This window comes from Pelophylax lessonae (assembly GCF_965119305.1).
Source record: "Pelophylax lessonae genome assembly, chromosome: 5".
NCBI classification, from domain to species: Eukaryota; Metazoa; Chordata; class Amphibia; order Anura; family Ranidae; genus Pelophylax; species Pelophylax lessonae.
In genome coordinates this window covers 71,420,397-71,445,310 of record NC_138772.1, presented here as the reverse complement: position 1 = coordinate 71,445,310, position 24,914 = coordinate 71,420,397, and the positions used below count along the sequence as shown (strand labels likewise).

The 24,914-nt window shown below is 43.7% G+C and overlaps 1 protein-coding gene across 2 annotated transcripts in view; it reads left to right on the top strand.

Moving 5' to 3' along the window:
• The window catches only part of LOC309555747 (LIM zinc-binding domain-containing Nebulette), a 328,664-nt gene that overhangs the window by 132,376 nt on the left and 171,374 nt on the right, over positions 1-24,914 (top strand). For both annotated transcript variants that reach the window (XM_082257832.1, XM_082257833.1), the window contains exon 3: positions 170-254. In XM_082257832.1, the coding sequence (XP_082113958.1) occupies positions 170-254 (85 nt within the window). The remainder of the gene's footprint in view (positions 1-169; positions 255-24,914) is intronic.

Below are 24,914 nucleotides of genomic sequence, written 5' to 3'. Positions count from 1 at the left end.
GCTGCGTGGGAGATACAAAAAGGAAAAAGACAAAAAGAGATGTGGGTCCCAAATAGGGGCAATGCATGTGAGAGCGATAGGTTATTTCACAGTCACATGGACAGCTAAAAGATTGTTGCTGCTAATTACATTGAGTTTATGATAACATATATCATTATTTTTATTGCAGACATTATCCAAAACAGTCGTTTACCACAGTGGCGGATACCCCAGAAAATCTACGACTGAAACAACAAAGTGAACTTCAGAGCCAGGTAATTCTAGCACTGATCACTTCTGTCACCAACCAGACAATGCTTAGTACAGTCCTGCCAAAGGATAGTGTTACCCTGCACATCCTATTAGTGCTGCTTTGGTTGTACTTGCCATATGTTACTCTATAGAAAGGAATTATGAGTCTTGTCTGCACTGCAAGGCAAATGGAGGTGAAGCTTTCTCCATGTGGAATATGAAGTCCCAGGCTTCCTTTAGGACTCATGTTACCCTCTTCTATACTTTTGTTTCTGTATCAACTTAAGCATTCGTTTTTTAAGGGTCCTTTCGCATGGGCTTTCCGCGGACTCTGTTTTGCTCAGTGGGGATTGATCCGCCGATCCCCGCTACTTTGTTTTGCTCAGTGGGGATTGATCCCCGCTGAGCAGGCAGGTGACAGGTCCGTCCCCGCTCTCTTTGCTGAGACAGACCTGTCAGATCCCCGCTCTCCTCTATTGGGGATCGGATGAAAATGGACCGCCTGTCCGTTTTCATCCGATCCTATCCGATCCAGTCCTCCAGACGGATGGAAAATAGGGTTTCCATCCGTCTGGATTTCATGGACAGGATCGGATCGGATAGCAGCGGGTGTCAGCGGACATGTCACCGCTGACATCTGCTGCCCCATAGGGATGAATGGAGCATCCAATCAGGTCTGCCTGAAAAACTGACAGGCGGACCTGATCGGAAAGCCCGTGTGAAAGGACCCTAGGGGAAACTTCCACATTAAAAATACAATTGTGTTTATGGACACCTGACCTTTAGGCTGGGTTCACACTGGTGCAAATTGGATGTGCGTTTTTACCGCATCCAATTTGCATGCCAGGAGCCTGTGACTGGCTATCAATGGAGCTGGGTCACACATCTCCGGGACGGCTGCGGAGCGGTTTGCAGGAAATTCGTGTGTGTCTTCCAGGTTTAGGTCCGAATTTAGCCAATAATTCAGACCGAATTCAGGCCTGAAACGGTGAACGGGAAGCACCGGACCTCCTGCTGCGAGCCGCTCTGCAATCCAGTGTGAACCCAGCCTTACACCTACCTATATGGCCAAAGGTATGTGAACATCCCTCCAACTTATTGAGCTTGTGTGTTTCAAATTAGGGGTACTGGTGTTCCTAATTTTAGACAATTGTGCGTTTTATGTGGCACCACTTTGGGGAAATCCCTTTTTTGTTCCAGCATGACGTAACTGCACCCCTGTGCACAAAACCAGGACCATAAAAACAGACACGCACATGAATTTTAATGGCATCCAAGTCCGTAGGATTCAGTATTGAGTTGGCCCACTCTTTGCAGCTATAACAGCTTCCACTCTTCTGGGAAGGCTTTTCACAAAGTTTAGGAGTGTGTCTATGGGAATGTTTGACCATTCTACCAGAAGTACATTTGTGCAAGTTTGAGGTGGAGGAACTTGACTGTCCTGACCTCAACCCGATAGAACACTTTTGGGATGAATTAGAGCGGAGACTGCAAGCCAGGCCTTCTTGTCCAACATCAGTGCCTGACCTCACAAATGCGCTTTTGGAAGAATGATCACACATTCCCATAGACACACTCCTAAACCTCGTGGACAGCCTTCCAAGAAGAGTTGAAGCTGTTAAAGCTGCAAAGGGTGGGCCAACTCCTTTAAGAACCCTATGGACCAAGAATAGGGTGCCATTAAAGTTCATGTAAAGGCAGGCATCCCAATACTTTTGGCGCTTAGGTGTAGTTTGATGGTTTGGTGTGGAGGACCTAGAGTATCCTGCACACAGTCCTGACCTCAACCCTACCAAGTATCTTTGGGGTGAATTGGAACGTCAATTGCGAGCAAGGGCATCTCATAAAACATTTGCACCTAACTTCTTAAATGTTCTTTAGGCTGAATGAGCACAATTTTCCACAGACACACATGAAAACCTTATAGAAAGAAAATTCCCAGAAGAGTAGAGGCTGTACAGCGATGGGGGGGGGGGGGGGGGGGAGGGAATTGCGCAACTGTTTGACAATGATTTTATACAACAAGCTCATATAGGTATTGTTAGTTGATTGTGCAGATAACATGCATCATGATTGCCTCCCCCTAGTATGTAGTTGGCATATCCGCATCAAACAGCATGGTTCTTCCACTCTCACATAGAGTACAGTTTATTCTTTCTGCAACCCCGTTTTGTTCTGGGTTGTATTGTACAGTAGTTTGAAATATTATGGCATGTTTTCTGAGAATCACCTGTGTGTTATCACCTGTATATTCAGTTCCATTGTCTGTGCACTGTACACTCTGCATTTTGGCAAATTTATTGCTTACTTAAAGCGGTAGTATCCCGCTTTTTGGCACTTTAACCTACAGGTAAGCCTATAATAAGGCTTACCTGCAGGTACAAATAATATCTCCTAAACTGGCACGGTTTAGGAGATATTTACAGTGCATGCAGCCGCTCGCGCGAGCGGCGCATGCGCTCTGAAGGTCTGGGGGGACCTTCAATTAACTTGCCGGGAGCTTGCCGGAAAAATCACTCCCGCGCGCATGCGCGGGAGTGACGTCATCGCGGCTCCGGCCAATCATCGCGCCGGAGCCGTCTCTTCTGGCCAATCACCGCGCCGGAGCCGCCGAACCCGGAAGAGACGGCGAGGGATCATGGCAGCGCCCGCAGCGATGTCCGGGGGTCCGTGTCAGGGCTTCTTTCTAAGGTAAGTAATACATAATGGGCTAGTATGCGATGCATACTAGCTCATTATGCCTTTGTCTTGCAGGTTTTTTTTTTTTTTTTTTTATGTTTTAGGGTTTACAACCGCTTTAAGCCAAATACTTTTCAAGTTTCTCTGGTACTTCAGTATTGTTGTGTAACAGATATAGTGTAGTAAACCTGGAGAAATCATCTATAAAAGTGAGAAAATACCTCTTCATTCCTGGAGTCTATTTTTCCATTGGATCACAAAGATCTGAATGAATTAAGTCCAGAGGTTTCTTAGCTCCGCTTTTACTCTGCTTTGGAAATGCTTTTCTTGTCATTTTTCCTTTTATACATCTGTTGCATTTCATTGTTTGATCACATGGACTAATTTTTTATTCCACTTGTATAGTCATTCTTTCTGTTGCTGTATCTTGCACCTATCTGCTGTAGCTGGCTATGACTGGGTTCTCAGCTTTCTTCTGGGTGGGTGTCTGGGCTATTCCTGGGCCCATAACCTGTTATGAAATTATATATGTAGCCCTACACAACAGGCAGTGCACAGTCCACATGGGGATCTGGGGGTTTTGGTAGATCATAAACGTAATAATAGCATGCAATGCCAAGCTGTGGTTTCCAAAGCAAGCAAAATCCATTTTTCTATTAGAAGAGGTATAAACTCCAGAGAGATATAATTTTGCCCCTGTACAAATCATTAGTAAGACCTCATCTGGAATATGCAGCTCAGTTTTGGGCACCAGTTCACAAAAAGGATATTTGGGAACTGGAGAAAGTGCAGAGAAGGGCAACCAAACTGATAAGAGGCATGGAGGAGCTCAGCTATGAGGAAAGATTGGAGGAACTGAATTTATCCTCTCTTGAGAAGAGGAGGGAGGATATGATCAACATGTATAAATACATAAGTGATCCATATAGTGAACTTGATGTTGAGTTTTTTAAGGTCATCACAGAGGACAAGGGAGCACTCTTCTCGTCTTGAAGAAAATAGATTTAATCGCAGAATACGGAAAGGTTGCTTCACAGTAAGTGAAACTGTGGAATAGACTCCCTCAAGAGCTGGTTCTATCCAGCTCAGTAGATTGCTTTTAAAAGGCCTGGATTCTTTCCTGAATGTACATAATGGATACTAACATTTGTAAGGTAAAGTTAATCCAGGTAATATCTGATTGCCTCTTAAAGGATCAGGGAGGATTTTTCCCCTGCTGGAGCAAATTGGATCATGCTTTTCTGGGGTTTTTTTTCCTTCCCCTGGATCAGCTGTGGGTAAAGGATATATAGGATTGTAATTTTTGGAAACATATGCAACTTGGGGGGGTGCTGGATTTTGATAATAGGCATGAGCTCATGCGTGTTTAAATCGGAGTTCCGGCCTCTGGGGTCAATTTGAGCTAAAAATACCCCCGGGACAGTCAGGGCTAGTACATTCCATAATGGATAGCCTCTGAACTGTCCCGGGTCGCACTTACCTGTAAGAAGAAAAACTTACCTTGAAAATTTCTTCTCATGCGCTGCCATCTCAGGTGTGGGCAGCTGAAGCCACAGCGTCCCTCTTCGTGACGTCGGAGTCCCACAATGCACTGCACCGGCCCCGCTCGTCACTTCCGGTGCAAGATCGGCATCCCTCCAAAGCTTCTGGGCATGCCCAGAAGCTGTTTAGCAGTGAATGCGGCACCTGCACCGGAAGTGACGAGCGGGCCGGTGCAGGTGCATTGATTCCTGGGAGTGATGACGTTCAGCTCCTAGGAATCATCGCAAACCGGAAGTGACGGCGCGGGCCGCGGCCGCAGAGGGAGGAAGTGAAAGGAAGGTGAGTATATTTTCTTCTATAATAAGGTAAGTGACCAAAAAAAAAAAAATCGCCAGTATCCATTTCTTTTTCAGGTTCCCCTTAGCAAGCGGATGGCCCAAAATCGATTTTATCGATTTTGAGGCCGGAACTCTGCTTTAAATCCTAGTCTCCGAACACACCTGAGCTATCCTGCCAGGGAGCTTTTATTGCGGTCTGCTAATTATAAATGGCCAAGGCATTTCTTGCCCCACAGCTGCACATACAGTATACAATACAATTGGCTTTGTGCAGTTACAACTTCTTGGTGGGATAGCTCAGGTAGACAGCCCAGGTAGACTAGGATCCGAACACACCTGAACTCATCCCTACTTGAGAACTTAGAATTCAAGAAGCAGGATAATGCAGCTTTAAAGCAGGTTAAATGCAGGTTGGAAGGAAGACAACTGCGGGTCAAATGCACCTGTCATTGAACCGTGAATGTTCTCAGAAGCAACTCAAACTGATGTCAAATGCAAATGAAATGCCTCATAAAGCAAGCAGCACTTGCCTGTTGACACAGGCCCTTATTGTGGTTCTTTAGTCGATTTATGGAAATGAAAAGAATCTTGACAAGACTGATATTACTCTAAAAATGGTCATAAGAGGGTGCTTTAAGCAGAAACATTTGCGTCCAGGACAAAAAGAGCATCAAACAAACATTTCAAGTTAAAACATAAAAGTTTGTTTAGTAATCAAAAACATTCTAAATAAAATAAATAATAATAGATAAATTAATAATAAATAAATAAAAAACACTTTTTGCAAGTTATAGAAATTCCCTCTTTATCGTGGCTGCAGGTAATTAAGGAGGGTATGATTTGGACTGTAGTTTAATGTATAGATATATCTGATTGATTGAAAACTTGTAACCGTCGCTCTAACTAAGCAGACTGAATATTCCCCTAACCTGCAGTTCTTAAAACCTATTATCCTTAAAATGCATTGGCTTTTGTTATCAGAATGTTATTGATTTAATTGACTTTTGATCGATTGTATGAAGTCTATGTTTGGACTTTAAAAACTGGATTTTCAAAAAGGCATCCTGTACCAGTGTAAAAATGTCCATATGTTAATGTTCACACCCTCTACTGTTCAAAAATGAAAATCTTGGATACATCAAGCTCCACCCCACTCATGCACGAGTTCCACCACCAATTGCACTATGTTTGGGCAGGCCATACTCACCTTTAATTAACCCCACCCAGTACCTAAAACCTGAAGATCAGGATTTGCAATAAGTATATATTTGCCGTCAGGGATAAAACATAATTAAATCTATATATAACTAAATGGAAAATATACATCATTATTTTTTTTTTTGAATGGCACAGGAATTGTGTGGTCACAAAGACTTATTGCCATGGGATACCTAAGAATGGGTCTCGTCTTTTAAATAGCACTGAGTCTAAGCTTGTGAAAATCCTTACTAGTTTCCGTGTTCGCTGTTTAGCTGACCCACGTCAGCTTTGTCCACACACAATGTAGCATAAGAGGGAGGATACTTAGTGGAAAATCATATACAACTTTCAAAGGCAAGAAAGAGGGACATCTTTCGGAGCAAATATATAGAGGTAAAAGACACACCCTGGGCACCTGGGCAGGTAGACCTTGAAGGATTCATGAAAAAAAAGACAAACGCTTTAATCTTCACTGGGTATGTGACAAGGGAAACCTGATTGGTTTTTATAGACAGCAAAGACACCTGGCAAGTCTTCTATTTCCATAATGGTATCTAATATCAAAGCCCTATGATTCTCTTCATTTTTCTTGTTTGCTCAGTTCCACCATAATAGTCGGTGGAGACCAGTAGACTGGATTCAACAGCAAGATCTCTCTGTCATAATTCTCAACTCTGTTGGTACCAGAATCTGTTGATCTAGGGAATATCAAATTGCCTCCTGGGGGGTCAGGAAGGAATTTTTTTCCCCTGCTCGAGCAAATTGGACCAAGCTTCATATGGTTTTTTTTTTTTTGTTTTGCTTTCCACTAGATTAACTGTTGATCTAGGATTGTGCATATAGAGATTTTTTTATTGATTTATTTCTTCTATTGGTTGAATTGTTTGGACTTGTGTCTTTTTAAAAGCCCCAGCCCTATTTCGGACACTTTTTGTTCACAAGTTAAAATCAGTATTTTTTCCTAGAAAACTACTTAGAACCCCCAAACATTATATATATATATTTTTTTTAGCAAAGACTCTGGAGAATAAAATGTCGGTCATTGCAATATTTTTTGTCACGCGGTATTTGCGCAGCTGTCTTTAAAACGCCATTTTTTTGGAAAGTTTTTGAAAAATCACATTTCACTGCATTTAAAAAATACTAAACACTAACGTTAGCCCATTTTTTTGTATATTGTGAAAGATGATGTCACACCGAGTAAATAGATACCCAACATGTTACAGTTTAAAATTGCACACACCTGTGGGATGGCGACAAACTACGGTCAATAGAGATCTCAATTGGCGACGCTTTACATTTTTTTAACGGTTACCGGTTTAGAGTTAGAGTGTAGCTCTTTTTTTTTAAATTATTGCTCACGCTCTGGCGATCGCGGCGATACCTCACATGTGTGGTTTGAACAGCGATTTCATTCGCGGCTCGACTTCCGTATACGTTTTTTTTCGTGCGCGAGCTAACGGTGATGGGGGCGGCTAAATTTTTTTTCCTATTTATTTTATTTATTTATTTTACTTTATTACAGGTTTTAAAAATCTGATCACTTTTATTGCTGTCACAAGCAATGTAAACATCCCTTGTGACAGCAATATGCAGTGACAGGTACTATTTATGGAGGGATTGAGGGTCTAAAAGACCCTAGACCCCTCCACTACACTTCCATGTATGCAAAACGCTGAAAACGGCATTTTTGCATACAGCCGTTTTTTAAATTTGCCGCCTTTTGCAGCAGAGTAATCCGGATTTGACGTCATGGACGCCGCCTCCGGGTTACGTCATCAGAGACCCGATCGAAGCCATTTCTGGCTTAGATCGGGACTCCATCCAGCCGGTGGGAGCCCCGAGCAAAGTCGCGGAAGGCAGCGGGAGGGGACGTCCCCTCCCGCTCACCCGGGTAATGATCGAGCGGCTCCCGAGCTGCATCGGTTAACCACGGTACCGGGATGGTGCCTCTAGCTAGAGGCATCATCCCGGTATAACACCGCAAAGTTTGCCGACGTAGATCTACGTCACTTTGCGGTAAGTGGTTAAAACCCAACTGACTATGTAACTATGTTCCTGGGAATTTTGAGTGTTTCCATCTACCTTTGTGTTTATTCCATTATCTACTGCAATATCTCTATACTACAAAATAGTTTACATTTTAAAACATCTAAATGGAAGAGTGGAGACCTCTCCTGGCCACAGCAGGTGTGCAGACCGGGGAATCCAGCACAGAGATCTCACCAATAGAATCTTCGAGAAGAAATTGTCAGCTGGTTGAACTTTCCAGCACTAAAGTAAAACTCAGTACAACTCACAATAACCAATCAGAATCCATTTTATACTGGTCTGGCTTATGTAAAGCAAATTCCAATTTATTGTTTGGCACTTGGTGATTTGCTCCTTGTACTGCTTTATATTTAAGGCTGAATGTAACTATCCAAGTGCTGAAGTCATTCAGACTCACCCACTAACTTTATAAATAGAAAAGGAAACACCTCCCTTCCCTTCTGGTGACTACATATTTTATTATGAGTTTTAGAATTTAAGATATCCTGTACATCACTGCGTAATGCTTCACGAGGACTGCACTCCACCCTGAAGTAATTTATCTTGGGCGTTGATGTTCATTTAGAAGGAAATGTGCACTTCAGCCATAGAGCTTAAAGGAAAACGCCACTTTCATTAAAACACAAATTATTTTGACATGTATTGTTATTAAAAATTCACTTTCCTGTTCAATCTGTAGCCAGATCTGATTTTCTAAAACTGCCATTTTTTTAAATTTTTTTTTACTTGCAACCATTGCACAGCAATACTTTGGTCATTGGACTTTTCAAATTTCTTTTTCTTCTGCTTGTCTAAGGCTAACAGATTAAAAAACAAAAAAACAAAAAAGAAACGGGGATGCCCTATTGACCATGCCCACTTTTTACCATGCCCACAAAATCATGACCCCATTTTTAACATGCCCTTAAACAATTTGTTACAGACTTTTGGAACAAGAGGTAGACCTTTAGTGTCCATTCACACTAGTCCGACTTGTCAGGCGACTTGGTCAGCCTGACAAGTCACGCACTGTCGCGGTCCATTGACAGGTACAGGAGCCGTTCTAGGAGCGACACAAGTCGCTCTGACTTAGAAAAAGGGTCCTGTACTACTTCGGGGCGACCTGGAGCGACTTGCGTAGACATTCATTTTATGAAGTCCGTGCAAGTCGCGCCGAAGTCAGAGCGAAGTAGTGTGAACCGAGCCTTAAGGCATAAAGACAAGATGCTTTGGGAACCCAGAGCATAAAAATGATGCACCAGTCTTAGCATAGGGTGGCAAACTTTGGGTCTAGCCAAGCTGCAGTAACAGTGCCTTACTTACAGTACCTTACTTACACAGGCGCAAGCCGTGGACCCCCACTTACCACCAGGGAATCAGAACCACCGAGAATAAACCTGTATAGATTCCTGCTGGCATATGCCAACTGGAATCCTCTTGATCTGGTAAGTGGGTTAGCTTACCAATTGACACCGAAGGTGAAGCGGAGGGTCACACCACTACTGCATATGCATATGCACCTGCACTGGCACTTACCATAGTTGCACCAAAGGACCTTTTTTTTGCACCATTTGCACTATCCAATACCAGCACCATTGCACTACGGATTTTATGAACTCTCTATGTGATTATTTTGTGGCACTTTATTGCTGGTTTATATTGCACTTTATTAATTGAGTATATAATATTGATAACAATTTTCTTGCACTATCCAATATTAGCACCATTGCACTACGGACTTTATGAACTCACTTTGTGATTATTTTGTGGCACTTTACTGCTGGTCTCTATTGCACTTTATTAATTGAGTATATTATATTGATGGAAATTTTAGTATCTATTTGTGACATATTTTAATTTTCTTATATGGCATAAGGTAGCAACACCTTAACACTTTGTTATATGCACTTTTCATGCTAAAATATATTTTTGTCACATAATTAACATATGTGGTAGGATTCCAAGCCCTCCACTATAGGGTTTAGCGCAGTTTACTATCCATATACAGTGTACAGGGGCCAGGAGTAAGTAATGCACAGAATGCAGGGGTCAGGAGTAAGTAACACACAGTGTACAGGGGCCAGGAGTAAGTAACATACAGTGTACATGGGCCAGGAGTAAGTAACATACAGTGTACAGCTGCCAGGAGTAAGTAACATACAGTGTACAGGGACCAGGAGTAAGTAATGCACATTGTACAGGGGCCAGGAGAAAGTAATGCACAGAGTGTAGGGGCCAGGAGTAAGTAACACACAGTGTACAGGGGCCAGGAGTAAGTAACACACAGTGTACAGGGGCCAGGAGTAAGTAACGCACAGTGTACAGGGGCCAACAGTAAGTAACACACAGTGTACAGGGGCCAGGAGTAAGTAACACACAGTGTACAGGGGCCAGGATTAAAGTAACACACAGTGTACAGGGGCCAGGAGTAAGCAATGCACAGAGTGTAGGGGCCAGGAGTAAGCAATGCACAGAGTGTAGGGGCCAGGAGTAAGTAAAACACAATGAGTGACTATCTATGAAGTATCAAATCATATGCAAATCATCCATGGCTCTGCATATAAGATTATCTATAACAGGTTTGCCTTTCATGAAGTTTGTGCAAGATTGGTCTCAAAACAGTTTACTGAAGAGCACAAATGCAATCATCTGGCCATCTGTCAACACTTACTGGACCACTATGCTAATGAAGGTGAAGCTTTTTTGAAAAGAATAGTAGCTGGTGATGAAACATGGATCCATCACTTTGAACCAAATGACAAGAGGTCTTCGATTTGCCACAGACCAGCATGTGCAAGCAGCAGTGCATGCATGAATGAGGGACCAACCCAAAAACATTTTCTCCGAGGGTATAGGCAAGCTTGTGGAACTAGTGCACTGGTGTGCAAGGGGACTATGTTAAAAAATATACCTATATGTTCTCTAATGCTGTTCTAATACATTATAGGAATAGAGTGCAGATAAATATTGACTCGCCCATGTACATTTTCTGAGTCAGTGACTTAGAGAGTACTGAAGCCACAGGATCAGCATGACAACCAGAGAACGGGCATTTTCAGAAGAAGAGTCAGCAATGACAGCCCCTGTATTCCTTCCATACTGAATTCCTTTTGGAACATGACTTTCTAAGGTGATACATATGTATGAATAAGATTTAGATATTAGTTGAAAGAAAACGATCATGCTTGACAATAGTGGTGACTCATATCCATGACAATGTAGTGCTGGCTGCTCACAATATATATTTAGTCGTATTATAAATTCAGCACGCATCCACAGCTCGGAATTCAGCTTCTCATCAAAGCAAAGCTTATCCCAGGATGAATTTTACCTCCTGCAAAGAATCTGCTTCATATTCAAGACGGCACAAGTAGCCGGATAACACATCATTCCGGATGCAGTCTGCTAGTCGTGGAAACAGACATATTTACTATGCTTGTGATTTATGAATTTGTTCAATAAAAACATAGCAACTGAAAGCACATTTGTTAAAAAAAACAGTATTTATTTATTCACGAGACTAAGAAAAATATCCATATACAATTACGACCTCTTCAACCCAGAAAATGGTTTTCACAAATATTTAAAGGATAAGCGAACCTTTAATGTGTACCTGCTGTTTTGGGTTGGAAATTTAGGCCTTGGTCACATGGGTGTACTACAGTGCACACCTGTGCGATGGCCGGGTTTATCCACAAGGGAATGCATGGGGTCTGATGCATCCCTGTGCAGGCAGTCCCATTTATGATAATTCAAAAGCAGCGGCTGCACGGACACAGCCGCTGTTTCCAATATGGTATTTGTTTGGCTGCACAGCCCCCAATGCACACCATCTGCATTCAGGGCCATGCACCTGAACAGATTCCAGATTGAGAGCAGCGGCTGTGTCCATCTACATGGATATCAAATTGGGGGTATCACTGTAGTCTCTGCATCCCAATTTACATCAATGGGATTGGCTGCATTGAGATGCATGGAACACCTGTGCATTCCTGTGTGGGCAAGCGTGGTCCAGGACAGGCGAACGCTGTAATACAGCAGTGTTACCAAAGCCTTAGCAGTATTGAAGCCAGACGCATCCAGGCAGCTTCCAGCTAAGGCATGACAGGTGCTTTGTAAAGGTTGGCTTCATACCACAATGCAAAGCTCAAGGTACTGCATGTTATCACATGGTAAAAGACACTGTAATGAAAAATACTAGTAAATAAAAGTAATGAGAATAGTCCCGTTTCCAATGCTCATGAGGAGAATGGTGTTAAATACACATAAAATTCAAAGGTGCTCAATGGGATAATGGTAACGTTAATTGACGACGTCTTCAGGGACGAAACGTACTTCGGGTGGAGGGAATAGTGGTGATGTCAGCATGCCCGTCGGGTCACAGGAAGATTGTTTAGTTGAAATACCTGAAGTTTTGGTATACATTTGTAAGTATACCAATAGCAATAGGTTGTATGCTATTGTTGGAAATTGTGCAGTGAGCAATATATTCTTCTTGGCCCATATGCCTTGCTGATGTATTTTGCCTCTTGTCCATCAGGCTGTATATAGTGGAAGTCCTTCTGATGGTTCATTTGACATGCTGATTTCTTGAAGGGAGATACATCTCCATTCCCACAATGGGGGGGGGGGGGGGGGTTGAGCCCACTGATGCATATTTAGATCTTTGATAGAGGTCTTTGTGTCCAGTAAGCATCCATCTTTTGCATAGCGGTGGAGCACTGTCAGTTAGACAATGTGGGCTATGTGGGACTTTAAGTGAGACACCGGCAGGTATGCCCAGCGTCTCCATCCCTGTATCGGAAAAAACAAATTGAAAAGGATTAAGAGAGGCGCATGGAAGCCAGCCAGCCCCCAGTCTGATGTACTCACCCTCCAGTCTGCCACCAACCAAGTAGACCTGTCTCGATATAAATAAAGAACAGGGGTTCAGTTGACACGCATTTGCAAAAGCATGTGTAAGCTGCAGAACCACGACACGGCACCCTGTTTTATCTGCAGTCCTAACACTTTTAAATGTGAGTGTCTCCACTCTGGGAGCACATGGCTGCTAATGGGTGGATAGGAGGCAGGTGGGAGGGAGCAGCCCAAACTTCCCCCAACCCACCTCCATCCACGTCTGGTCTAGTATCTCAATGCTCTAATAGCAATGTTCTTAAGATGGACAAACTGAAAACGACCAGCTGAGAAGCATACACCTCAAACCCCTTGGTGGATGCAGTGTAAAACACAGATTGGGACTTTATATGAGGCAATATGCCTGTATAGCAAAGTGCCTCCATCCCTAATTTCATAAAATATTTGGGACTTTACATGAGACAAGCAGGTCATGCTATGGTCTCCATCCCTGTATATGAAAAAACTGGGGTCAAATTAGACTGCATCCACCAAAAACGCACGAAAATCGCATGGTGGGACTTTAAATGAAGCACCAGCCTGTAGGCAAGGTGCCTCCATCCCTGGTTACATTGTGACAATGTGGGCTATGTGGGACTTTAAGTGAGACACCAGCAGGTATGCCCAGCGTCTCCATCCCTGTATCGGAAAAAAACAAATTGAAAAGGATTAAGAGAGGTGCATGGAAGCCAGCCAGCCCCAGTCTGATGTACTCACCCTCCAGTCTGCCACCAACCAAGTAGACCTGTCTCGATATAAAGAAAGAACAGGGGTTTAGTTGACACGCATTTGCAAACGCATGTGTAAGCTGCAGAGCCACGACACGGCACCCTGTTTTATCTGCAGCAATGGGGGGTTGAGCCCACTGATGCATATTTAGACCTTTGCTAGAGGTCTTTGTGTCCAGTAAGCATCCATCTTTTGCATAGCGGTGGAGCACTGTCAGTTGAACACTTGGAGCACCTTTGAATTTTATGTGTATTTAACACCATTCTTATCATAAGCATTGGAAACTGGACTATGCTCGTTACTTTTATTTACTAGTATTTTTCATGCAATGCACGCAGATTGTGGACTTGTGAATTGTACTGGCACTTTATTGTTCATAACCAATCACAGCTGTACATGTTTACATATGTATGTATAGATATGAATTTTCTTGCACTATTTGCACTTTAATATATGAGCACCTAATGTTTTAGGCAAAATAGCTCTGTCAACAGCGAAAAACATTTTTTTGGAATTTTTTTGGGGGTATTTGTGTGTGCAATATGGTGAGTGCAGCTATTGGACAACTTTTTTCATGGTATTACACATAGTGCAGAATATTTCCTTGTAGCAAAAGACATGCTGTACCTTTCATTTAGAATAGTAATGCACAAGAACAGGCACTGGCAATGCACCTGCACTGCAGCACACTACTGTACATATGCTGTGCATCGTGGTGCGCTGCATTACAAAAATGGTGCAGGCTCTTTAAAACCTTAGTAGTGATGTATTGGTAGCCCATTCGAATTGAATGGGCTGCCCTACCACAACACATACTAATACTTAACATATTAATGTGTGAACTTGCCCACAGTGGTGTAACATTAGCCACAGTAGGTAGATGTTATGGGGCCTGTGGAGGAAGGGGGCCCCATTAGTGAGGCTGTTAAAGCAATTTAAACATAGAAAATCGGTGTGCATGTGAAGGTAACACAAAACCAGACCAATTTAATGTTTGCAGTAGTTGCTGACCTTGTACCCTTTTTGACATTTCCAATCAAGAAGAGCTCATTTCAGATGTACAGAAGGACACCTCAGAATCCTTGTCACTTGTCACAGATCCCCTTTGCTGGTTGTGCAGTAAGAAGAACTTTTTCGGCTGTCTTAGTAGTGTAGAGTTATTGCCCTCAGAATTTCTGGTCATCCCGACCAACACCAAAATTAACCCTGTATGGCATGTCTACTACAGTCTTCTTTAGGCTGTAAAAGCCTCAGAGTGTCATTTACCTGGTAGGTAAGGTGCCATGATCACAAAGATGTTTTTCCCAGGGTGAGGCTCACCCATTACACTCTGGGTGTGCTGACCCCTGTGATTTCCCCATCTGCAGGAAACTCGACAACAGGAAACTGTATAATTTGTGGTAGTGTGGGCAGGGCTGCTTTTAAAAATCATAGAGCCCAATGGAGCCCTCCTAATGGGCCCCCAACCTCGCTTCCACCCCCCCCCTGAGTTTCAGCAGAAGAGGAGCGCTGCCTTTATTGGTCTACACCCCAAAAGTGAAAAATAAAAGTCCCCCCTCTGCTCCCAACTATGAGGCCTGGGCCCAGTACAACAAGGCCAGTTGTACTGCCTTATCAGCGGCCCTGCATGTGGGACTGCCGTCAAAAAAAAAAAAAGAAAAGTTTCAGTGTCTCATCAGCTAAAAACTGACAGTTGTTTGTAGTTCTGCAAAAAATCTCTACAGATGAAGGGGCCGTTCACACTGATTGGGACAGTTCCCACACAGTTCCTCGTGTTCCCGTTCTGACAGCCCATTCTTTGCATTCATAGTGTAAGCACTACTTTTTTCCGATCACGCTGCAAATGTGCATACTGGGGTACCATGTGGTATAGGGTCCACTTTCCACCACCTTTCTGGTGTAAACAGGCTGTAGTAAACTCTTAGGAGAAAAAAAAAAGTTTCCTCCTGCAAGGCAATATCATAATGTGCACAGCACACTAGCACAATATGAAGGACTTACCTCCACAAAGCTCTCCAGCAACGCACTCTCACTGCTGCAGAGGTTTCCATCTTCATCTGGTCTTCCTTCCGGGTTCATGGGCTGGAGTCTCGGCTACGGCGCACAGCTGCTCACTAGAATATCTTCTAAACTTTGCACATTTAGGAAATATTAATTTCACCTATAGACAGGGCTTTTTTTTTCAGAGGGAAGGTGGGGGAATGCAACATTCTTGCTGGCTGCTGAAGGGTCTATTGATGCTGGGAGATCTATTGTGGCTGGAGGGGGTCTATTGTTGCTGGGGTAGATCTATTGTTATGGGGGTATTATGTTGTTTTGTTGCAGGGTGGTCTATTGCTGTTGGGGGGAATATATTGTTGTTGGGGGGTCTATTGTTGCTGGGGTAGTTCTATTGTTATGGGGGATATTATGCTGTTTTGTTGCAGGGGGTCTATTGCTGCTGGGGGGGGGGATATATTGTTATGGGGGGGGGGGTCTAATGTTGCTGGGGTAGATCTATTGTTATGGGGGTATTATGTTGTTTTGTTGCAGGGTGGTCTATTGCTGTTGAGGGGGGTATATTGTTGTTGGGGGGTCTATTGTTGCTGGGGTAGTTCTATTGTTATGGGGGATATTATGCTGTTTTGTTGCAGGGGGTCTATTGCTGCTGGGGGGGGGGGATATATTGTTATGGGGGGGGTCTAATGTTGCTGGGGTAGATCTATTGTTATGGGGGTATTATGTTGTTTTATTGCAGGGGGGTCTATTGCTGCTGGGGGGATATATTGTTGCTGGGGTAGATCTATTGTTTTGGGAGATATGATTTTTTTTATTGCAGGGGGGTCTATTGCTGCTGGGGGATATATTGTTGTTGGGGGGTTTTATTGTTGCTGGGGTAGATCTATTGTTATGGCGGTATTATATTGTTTTCTTGCAGGGGGGTCTATTTCCGCTGGGGGGATATATTGTTGTTGGGGGTCTATTGTTGCTGGGGTAGATCTATTGTTATGGGAGATATGATGTTGTTTTCTTGCAGGGGGGTCTATTTCTGCTGGGGGATATATTGTTGTTGGGGGGTTTTATTGTTGCTGGGGTAGATCTATTGTTATGGGGGTATTATATTGTTTTCTTGCAGGGGGGTCTATTTCTGCTGGGGGGATATATTGTTGTTGGGGGGTCTATTGTTCCTGGGGTAGATGTATTGTAATGGGAGATATTATTTTGTTTTGTTGCAGGGGTGTCTATTGCTGCCTGGAGGGGGGGGGGTATATTGTTGTTGGGGGGCTCTATTAATGTGGGGGGCGGCTATTATTGCTGGTTGCAGGGATTTATTTTCTTCTAGTCATTAACAAGTTCCATACAAATTACTTAGCACCACAAAATGAATGGTCCTGTATTCTCTAAAAGAGGTAGTACTGGTAGGTGGGCAGAGGGTAGAACCAAGAGAAGGTGCTTGGAGGTGGGTAGGGGGCAGAGACATGGGGTGACTCGGAAGGGGGGGGGGTACCTGAACCTATTCTTTGAGAAAAAAACCCTGCCTATAGGTAAGCTTTATGATAAACGTACCTGTAGGTAAAAATCAAAAAGCGAAGTTTACTACCGCTTTAAGAAAAATAAGTTTGTATTAGAGTTATAGACTTATTGTGTGGAGGAGTGCTAACAATTGTGTCATAATACAAAATATTAGAATGGTTACTATTGCTACAACTCTTTTTTTTTTATTACTTTTTTATATACTTGACCCTCTCTTTCAGAACTTGCTTGCTGTGGCAGGGGCTTAGGTGGGAAGAACTAGAATTTACACTGAAATTCTAAGATACACTATATTGCCAAAAGTATTGGGACATCGGTTATTACACGCACATGATTTTTAATGGCATCCCAGCCTTAGTCCGTAGGGTTCAATATTGAGTTGGTCCACCCTCTGCAGCTCTAACAACTTCAAGTCTTCTGGGAAGGCTGTTTAGTAATGTGTCTATGGGAATGTTTGACAATTCTTCCAGAAGTGCATTTGTGGGGTCAGGCACCGATGTTGGACGAGTATGCCTGGCTTGCAGTCTCCGCTCTAATTAATCCCAAAAGTGTTCTATCGGGTTGAGGTCAGGACCCTGTGCAGGCCAGTCAAGTTCCTTCGCCCCAAACTCACTCATCCATGTCTTTATGGAACTTGCTTTTTGCACTGGTGCGCAGTCATGTTGTACCAGGAAGGGGCCATCCCCAAACTGTTCCCACAACGTTGGGAGCATGAAATTGTCCAAAATGTCTTGGTATGCTGATGCCTTAGGAGTTCCCTTCACTGAAACTAAGGGGCCAAGCCCAACCCCTGAAAAACAACCCCCACACCATAATCTCTCCTCCACCAAATAATTTGGCCCAGTACACAAAGTAAGCAGGGCCGGCTCTAACCTATAGGCAAGGTAGACCCTGGCCTAGAGTGCACATCAGTCGGAGCACTCAGTCGCTATGGAGGTGTGGGCATAGCTCCCAACCGACCGGCCATTCCAGCACTTGCCGCGGGCACAAGCGGGGCTTTTTTTTTTTAGCCAGTGCTGCACACTTCTTCCTGTCAGCACTGCCACCCACTGGCACTCTGTGGCCCAGGGGCAGACTGACCAATCAAGTTATGCCCTGGGCGAGCATGAGGAGTTAGGTGGCAGCAGGTGCGGGGAGCGGGTCAAAGAGCAGCGAGGGTGGCCTTGAGCCCTCCAGGCTGGAGGGAGAAGAGCACTGAAGACCTCCCATTACCAATAGACAGGCTGACCAGGGCCGGGGAACAAGGACAAACGAGAGGTGCAGGCAGTCAGGGTTTGCATCTGCAGCAGATCCTCTGGAAGGAGCAGCTCACTGCTGGCATGGAAGGTACTGTGCTACGTACTGAGTGTGCATGTAAAGGCAGGCGTCCCAATACTTTTGGCAATATAGTGTATGAGATGGTGAGCTAGAAAGAGCAGAGTAGTTACCTGAAAATAAAGGTTAAACGTTAAAGTAATTGTAAACGAACACATTGTAAAACAACCCATTTACTTTAAAATAGAAGTGAAAGGTGAAACATTAGTTTATAGTATGACACGTCCGGGTTTCTTAGCTTCATGGTAATGCCAAAACAGTGATTTTACTCCACGCCAGATATAGTATTCAGGGCTTTCCTGCCCACTTTTATTTAAAAGAAAGTCTTCCCAGGGCAAAAAACAAGTAAATTCTGGCATAAAGTAAAGTGTATGGGTGTTGGGAGACATTTTAAACAAAAACACTAAGATTCAGGCTGCAGCTGTCCCTAGAAAGGATTGGAAACCTTAGGATCTGTGTATACAAGGAGTGGGAAGTGCCACCATCTACATGCAATTAGTCTAAAACAATTGAAGCCAAAGATATAATAAAGATGGCACTCGCATTTGGTGAAATTGTAAAAACATGTATCCTGGTGGAAACTATGCAGAGCTCGGCAGGGTCTTGGTTGGGTCCCTACGATCAGGATGTGGGAGCCACTGGGAGAGGACATCCGTTTGTCTGGAAGGGTGCTGTGTATGACGGCAGTTCAGCCGCAAGATGGAGACAGCAGAATACTGTGGAGATCAGTTGAGGGGATGTACCGAGGAGATGGAGGTCAGATCGCCGGTGTAACGTTAGAAAACCATACCTCGTTAGAATTCTATACCCTCCTTACTTCCTGTCTGAAACAGCTGAGCAGCGTAGCAGTGCGCATGCTCAGAGCCCCGGATACGTCATTGCACAGCAGAGAAGTTCACAAGTACGCATGCTCGGAGGGAATTAAATTATCACTGCACTGTGTGTAATGTTATACTTGCGGCGGTTACATTAAAACAGTTCGGCTGCAACATGGGTCATCTCCGCTCCTATCCCTGTCACTTCCCTGATATTGGCTAATAAATATAAAAGCGGCGGCGGGTGTATGAAATGTAAATGACGGCGATCTTGGCTCTGTGATCCGCTTTTATATTTATTAGCCGAGATGAGGGAAGTGACAGGGATAGGAGCGGAGATGACTGATGTTGCAGAGGAGCTGTTTTGATGTAACTGTGGCAAGTATAACATTACACATAGTACTGTGAGAAATCCATACCCTCCGTAGGTGCACCGGAAGTGACGAGGGTATGATTTTCTCACGGGTATGGTTTTTTCACGGAACACTGGCTGTGGTGACTCCTCTGATGGAGACTCTGAGAATGGTGACTGATCAGCCACATGGCAGTGGTGGCAGAAGTCTGTAGCGATTGACTAGCTGGGTACAGTGCAGGGATGGTGGTCCTATCAGCAGGCTGGGATGGTAGAGCTGATGTCCGGGAATAAATCAGGACTGGAGCCAGAGCAGCAAGGTGGTGGTGTTCCAAGACTCGCAAGTTCGAAGAGGAGAACAGGGGTGGCGTGGAGGTGTGGCTACATATTTTGGGACAATATGGACTGCCCCTTTGTCAAATCATACAAACCAATGGTCTTGAGTCATTATGAAGGCAAAAGGGGAGGGGGCTGGGCAGTCGCTATCCACAGCACCTTCTCAGCCAAATGGATGTCCTCTCCCAGCGGCTGCCACAGCCTGATCAAAGAAACCCAGCCCTGACCCTACCGAGCTCTGCATAGTTTCCACCATGTTTTTACAATTCCACCAAATGTGAGCACCACCTTTACTTTATCCCTGGCTTCAATTGTTTTTAGACTAATTGCACGTAGATGGCGGCGCTTTCCACTCCTCCATGTATGTCTTCCCAGGGGTTTTCCCCATTAAATCAAATTTAATTAAATTAAATTATAAATCAAACAAAACATTAAGCCCCTTGGTTCTCTTGTGGCAACTTTACTGCTCCGAGTACCTCTTCAGGGTCCTCCTTACCATTCGTTTGTGGTTCTCCTGACCATGAAACATGTCCCAGTGTTTATGCACAGACGATGCACTTCAGCTCTGCTTCTTGCTTACAGCTTCCTAGCTGCTCTGTCTCTCATGGACTCTCTCTCAGGGCTCAGGCCTCGGTCTGTCCCGACCTGGACACCATGGTGCACACCAGCACCTCTCACCCTTCACACACTGACCCCCTGGTGGGGGAGGGGGGGGGGACACTGAACTCAAACATGAATGTAGCACATATCTGCATCATTACATACCTCCCAACCTTTTGAGATGGGAACAAGGGACACCTATTAGCAAAAGTATGTAGGCATAGGATACACCCCCTGCCACACCCCTTAACCACTTTACCGCTGAGTACCGTAGTACTACTGCGGCAAAGTGGCTTGTTATCGTCTGACGACGTAGACCTACGTCGCCAGACTCCTCCCCTGCAGGCGGCGCTCGCGCGCCGCCGGAGGCGCGCTCCCGCTGCTTTCATTCACAGCGGGAGTCGGGCCAGGGGAGGAGCAGCGGCGATCGCCGCTGCTCTTCCCCGATCGTCAGGGAATCCAGTTTGGAGATTCGCCAGAGCGGGCGGATCTCCTAAGTGACAGGGAGTGACAGATCGGAGTGTTCAGCATAGCTGGACATCCGATCTGTCCCTGTCTCACACAGTCACCTCCCCCCACACACGTCAGTAAGCACCAGGCATACATTAACCCCTCCCTCTCCAATAAAATTAACCCCTTCCCTGCCAGTGTCATTTTTACAGTAACAGTGCATATTTATAGCACTGATTACTGCAGTAATGTCACTGGTACCCCTAAAAGTGTTAAAAATGTCAGTCAAGGGTCCGATCTGTCCGCCGCAATGTCGCAGTCCCGCAAAAAAAAAAAAATCGCAGATCCCCGCCATTACTCGTTAAAAAAAGAAAAACACCAAAAATGACATAAATCTTTCCCTTTGTTAGTAAACGCAATAACTTTTGCGCAAACCAATCAAAATACGCTTATTGCGATTTTTCTTTTACCAAACATGGGTAGCAGAAAACAAATTGGCCAAAAATTTAAAAAAAAATTGGTTTTTACATCTTTTTTGGGGGGAATTTCATATAAAAAAAATGTTAAAAATATTGTTATTTTTTCAAAATAAACGCTCTTTTTTTGTTTATAGCGCAAAAAGTAAAAACCGCACAGGTGATCAAATACCACCAAAAGAAAGCTCTGTTTGTGGGAAAAAAATGACGTAAATTTCATTTGGGTACGGAGTCGCATGACCGCGCAATTGTCAGTTAAAGTCGCACAGCGCCGAATCGCAAAAAGTGGCCCAGACGTAAGACAGCAAAATGCTCTGGTGGTAAAGTGGTTAAAGGAGAATTTTACAAAAAAAGATTAGTTAAACCCACAAGTGTTTTTTTTTTTACCACTATTATTGCTTTTAAAATCTACAAATGCAGCAATTTAAAAATTGGATGAAAGGTTTAGCACCGGGAAACACTTTTTGAAAGATAAATAGTGCATTTTATCTACAACTATATAGATCAGACACAAATGAGGGACAAATTAGGAGGAAAAAGGGACAGAGGGACTTTGTTCCAAATCAGGGACATTCCCATGAAATCAGGGACAGTTGGGAGCTATGTCATTAGTGTGGTTGCTTCCTGCAAAATCTGGCCTAGACTGCCATATTAACCAGTGGCACTGGCTTGTCCTGCCACAACAGATAAAAACATTATAAATACCTTTTTTTCTCTTTTTTATAAGTGATCACATACCCTGTGTTCTCAGCTGCATAAGAGCTGGAGGAGTAGAAACAGCAGCACATTGATCTTCCCAGTGAATTGCTGTGCAGGGGGGGGGGGCATATTAGGACAAGTCTGATCATTGGAGGAGAGCATGCTAAATTCCCAGCATAGTTGGAGAACTGACCAAAGTGTGTTCTCCTGCTTAACGTGGTCAGTTTATAATAGGAAAGCAGAGGGATTGGAAGGAACACCAGGGATATCACACAGAGGAAGCAAAACAAAGGCAACTGGATACATTTTTTTACATGGTACAGCAGCACATATCAGGAATGTGAAATAATGGGTTTACATTCTCCTTAATTTCCTGCACTGATACCCTCCTATTTCCTGACTCTACAGCACTAGTCTCTGACTACACTAACAGCTCTTCTGCTATCTCTCCCCAGTATAGACATAATGACAGTAGGGAGATTGCCAGGAAACTCCATCAAAACTTTTCTCTGTGGTCCTATTATTTGTAGTTACATCTCTGCTTGCACATTACAAGCTTGTCGCCCAAAAAAAGTTCAGGAGCTACTTTTGGGCAACAACTTCATGCAATGCGGGTTGCCACTCATTCAGTATGATTTATCGTGCGACAATCGTGGCAGAACCACACTGCGATTTTAGGTGCGATTCAAATGAATGGCATCTCAAATGTGCATTCTGCCATTTGTCATTCACACCTCAGCACTTTAAAATGGCGGGCAGAATCGTGGCAAATCTGCCCGTGATTCAAAATGCAGAGGTGTGAATGCGGTCTAACTACAGAATTCTCCTGTAAAACCCAGGGCGTTTGACGAAACACACCAGGCATGTTCTTGACTGCCTGATTCATAGTAAGTCCTGGTTCACACTTGTGCCAAGAGTTTTAAATGTGATTAGAGGTGCGGGTAGTGCGTGTGTGTTTTGCGATTTTTAATTGATTTTACTGCTGTCTGTTTTTGGATGCTTTTATGAATTGGGTGCTATTACTGCTGCTACTCACCAAAAACTCACCAAAACTGTTATTTTCATTGTCAAGCGATTCTGTGTGACTCAAGAAATCACACTATGTGAACCAAGCCTAAGTACTTTGTCTGATGCTGAGAGCCCAAGATCAGTGGCCTGTGGGGGGCAGCACTGGAGCTAGGGTGAGGATTGCAGTGAGAGATGCTTTTATAAATTGTATATGTATTGTTACATTTTCTTTTAATAAGTTGGGGTTGTAAATTAAGAATGAACTTTTTTGAAAAATGTAACTTTTGCCATATATTGCAAAGCATCAACAATTTATTTGTACAGCTTTGTAAATTAACTAGTAGGACAACTTTAACATTTTTGGTGTGCGTTGCCATGTTGGTTGTCTGCCAGTTTGAAATGAAAAGTTCTTTATGAAAAAATATTAAAAAAAGATCTTCCATGGAATACCAAAAAAAAAAAAATGAGATAATACTGATCAGCAGCAACAATGTACAGTCTTTTCTGGTTTCAATGTGGGATTGATTAGATGTAAGCCAATCTTGTGATTCTCATTCACCAATGTTCATCAATATTCTTTTGATTATATTATGACTATACAGTGGAATAAATCAGCCAGTAATGAAGACAATAACATTTACATGTTTCTGGCCCTTTCCTGTCTTGGAATCTTGTTATAAATTATAATCTGTCAATGAATTTCTGTGAGATTACTTTTTCTACTGATGACTTCACTGCCAGTCAAATCCAGCGAGGAGGGAGTGGCGGGCAAGGCTGAGCTGAGCTCACACACAGCCTGGCACAGGAGAGAGCCGCCATGTGTGCCACCATAAAAAACAGCTTCCTATGGTGACACATGAAGAAGAGGGGAAAGGAGCAGAGAGTGTCGGTGACCCAAAAATAGGAGGGTCAGGGTTACTCTGTGCAATACCTTTGCACAGAGCAGGTAAGTATAACTTGTTTTTTATTTCATGAAAAAAACTTTTGTAACTGCTTCAAGGTTTGACAGCAGATTTCTTAACAGCGTTGACATACTGGCCAGAAAATGTGTCCATTAACCGCATGTCACTAAGCAGGCAGTCTCAGCTTGGGCTCTGGCCAGGCTACGCCCCCAACACGTTTCGCCCCAGTCCCGGAGCTTAATCATTGGGTCACTGTATTGACATACTGCATAGCTTGCATCTGAGTCTTTGACACAAACAACTTATTAATGAGCAGGAATGCCAAGTGACAAATAATGACTCTCCGGTGCCATTTTCTATATTACAATTCAGCTGTGGGGAACACACTAATGAGAGATTTTCTGTGTGTCCTAATCATGAAGGATAGAATAGCTCTAACACATATAATATTTGGGCACAAAAGTCTCACACTGCTCTGGAGGTTTGTCCAGTACGGCTCTTTTATGCAGAAGGAGGAGTGTGGCTGCTGGCAGCTTGACAACATCCAAACACTATAAATGGCCCCCATGGGTTCAATGGCTCTAGTGGTCCATCAGTCTGATTCTCCTTTGGGTTTAGAACATGTGGACCACTGCATAGCTCCCCTCGGGATACAGATGTATCACATATCCTGATTGCTCACGCAGAAGCTGCTGGCTGGTAACTTTCATAGTCCAGCAATTAGCTTCCTACATACATTTTTATTCCATTTTAAAGAGAAGTATGGGCAAAGCTTTTTTGGTCATACTTCTCTTCTGGATCACAGTAGTGCTCTAAAATGCTGTCTCCTGTGACCCAGAATTAACCCGTTGTCGGCTGACGTA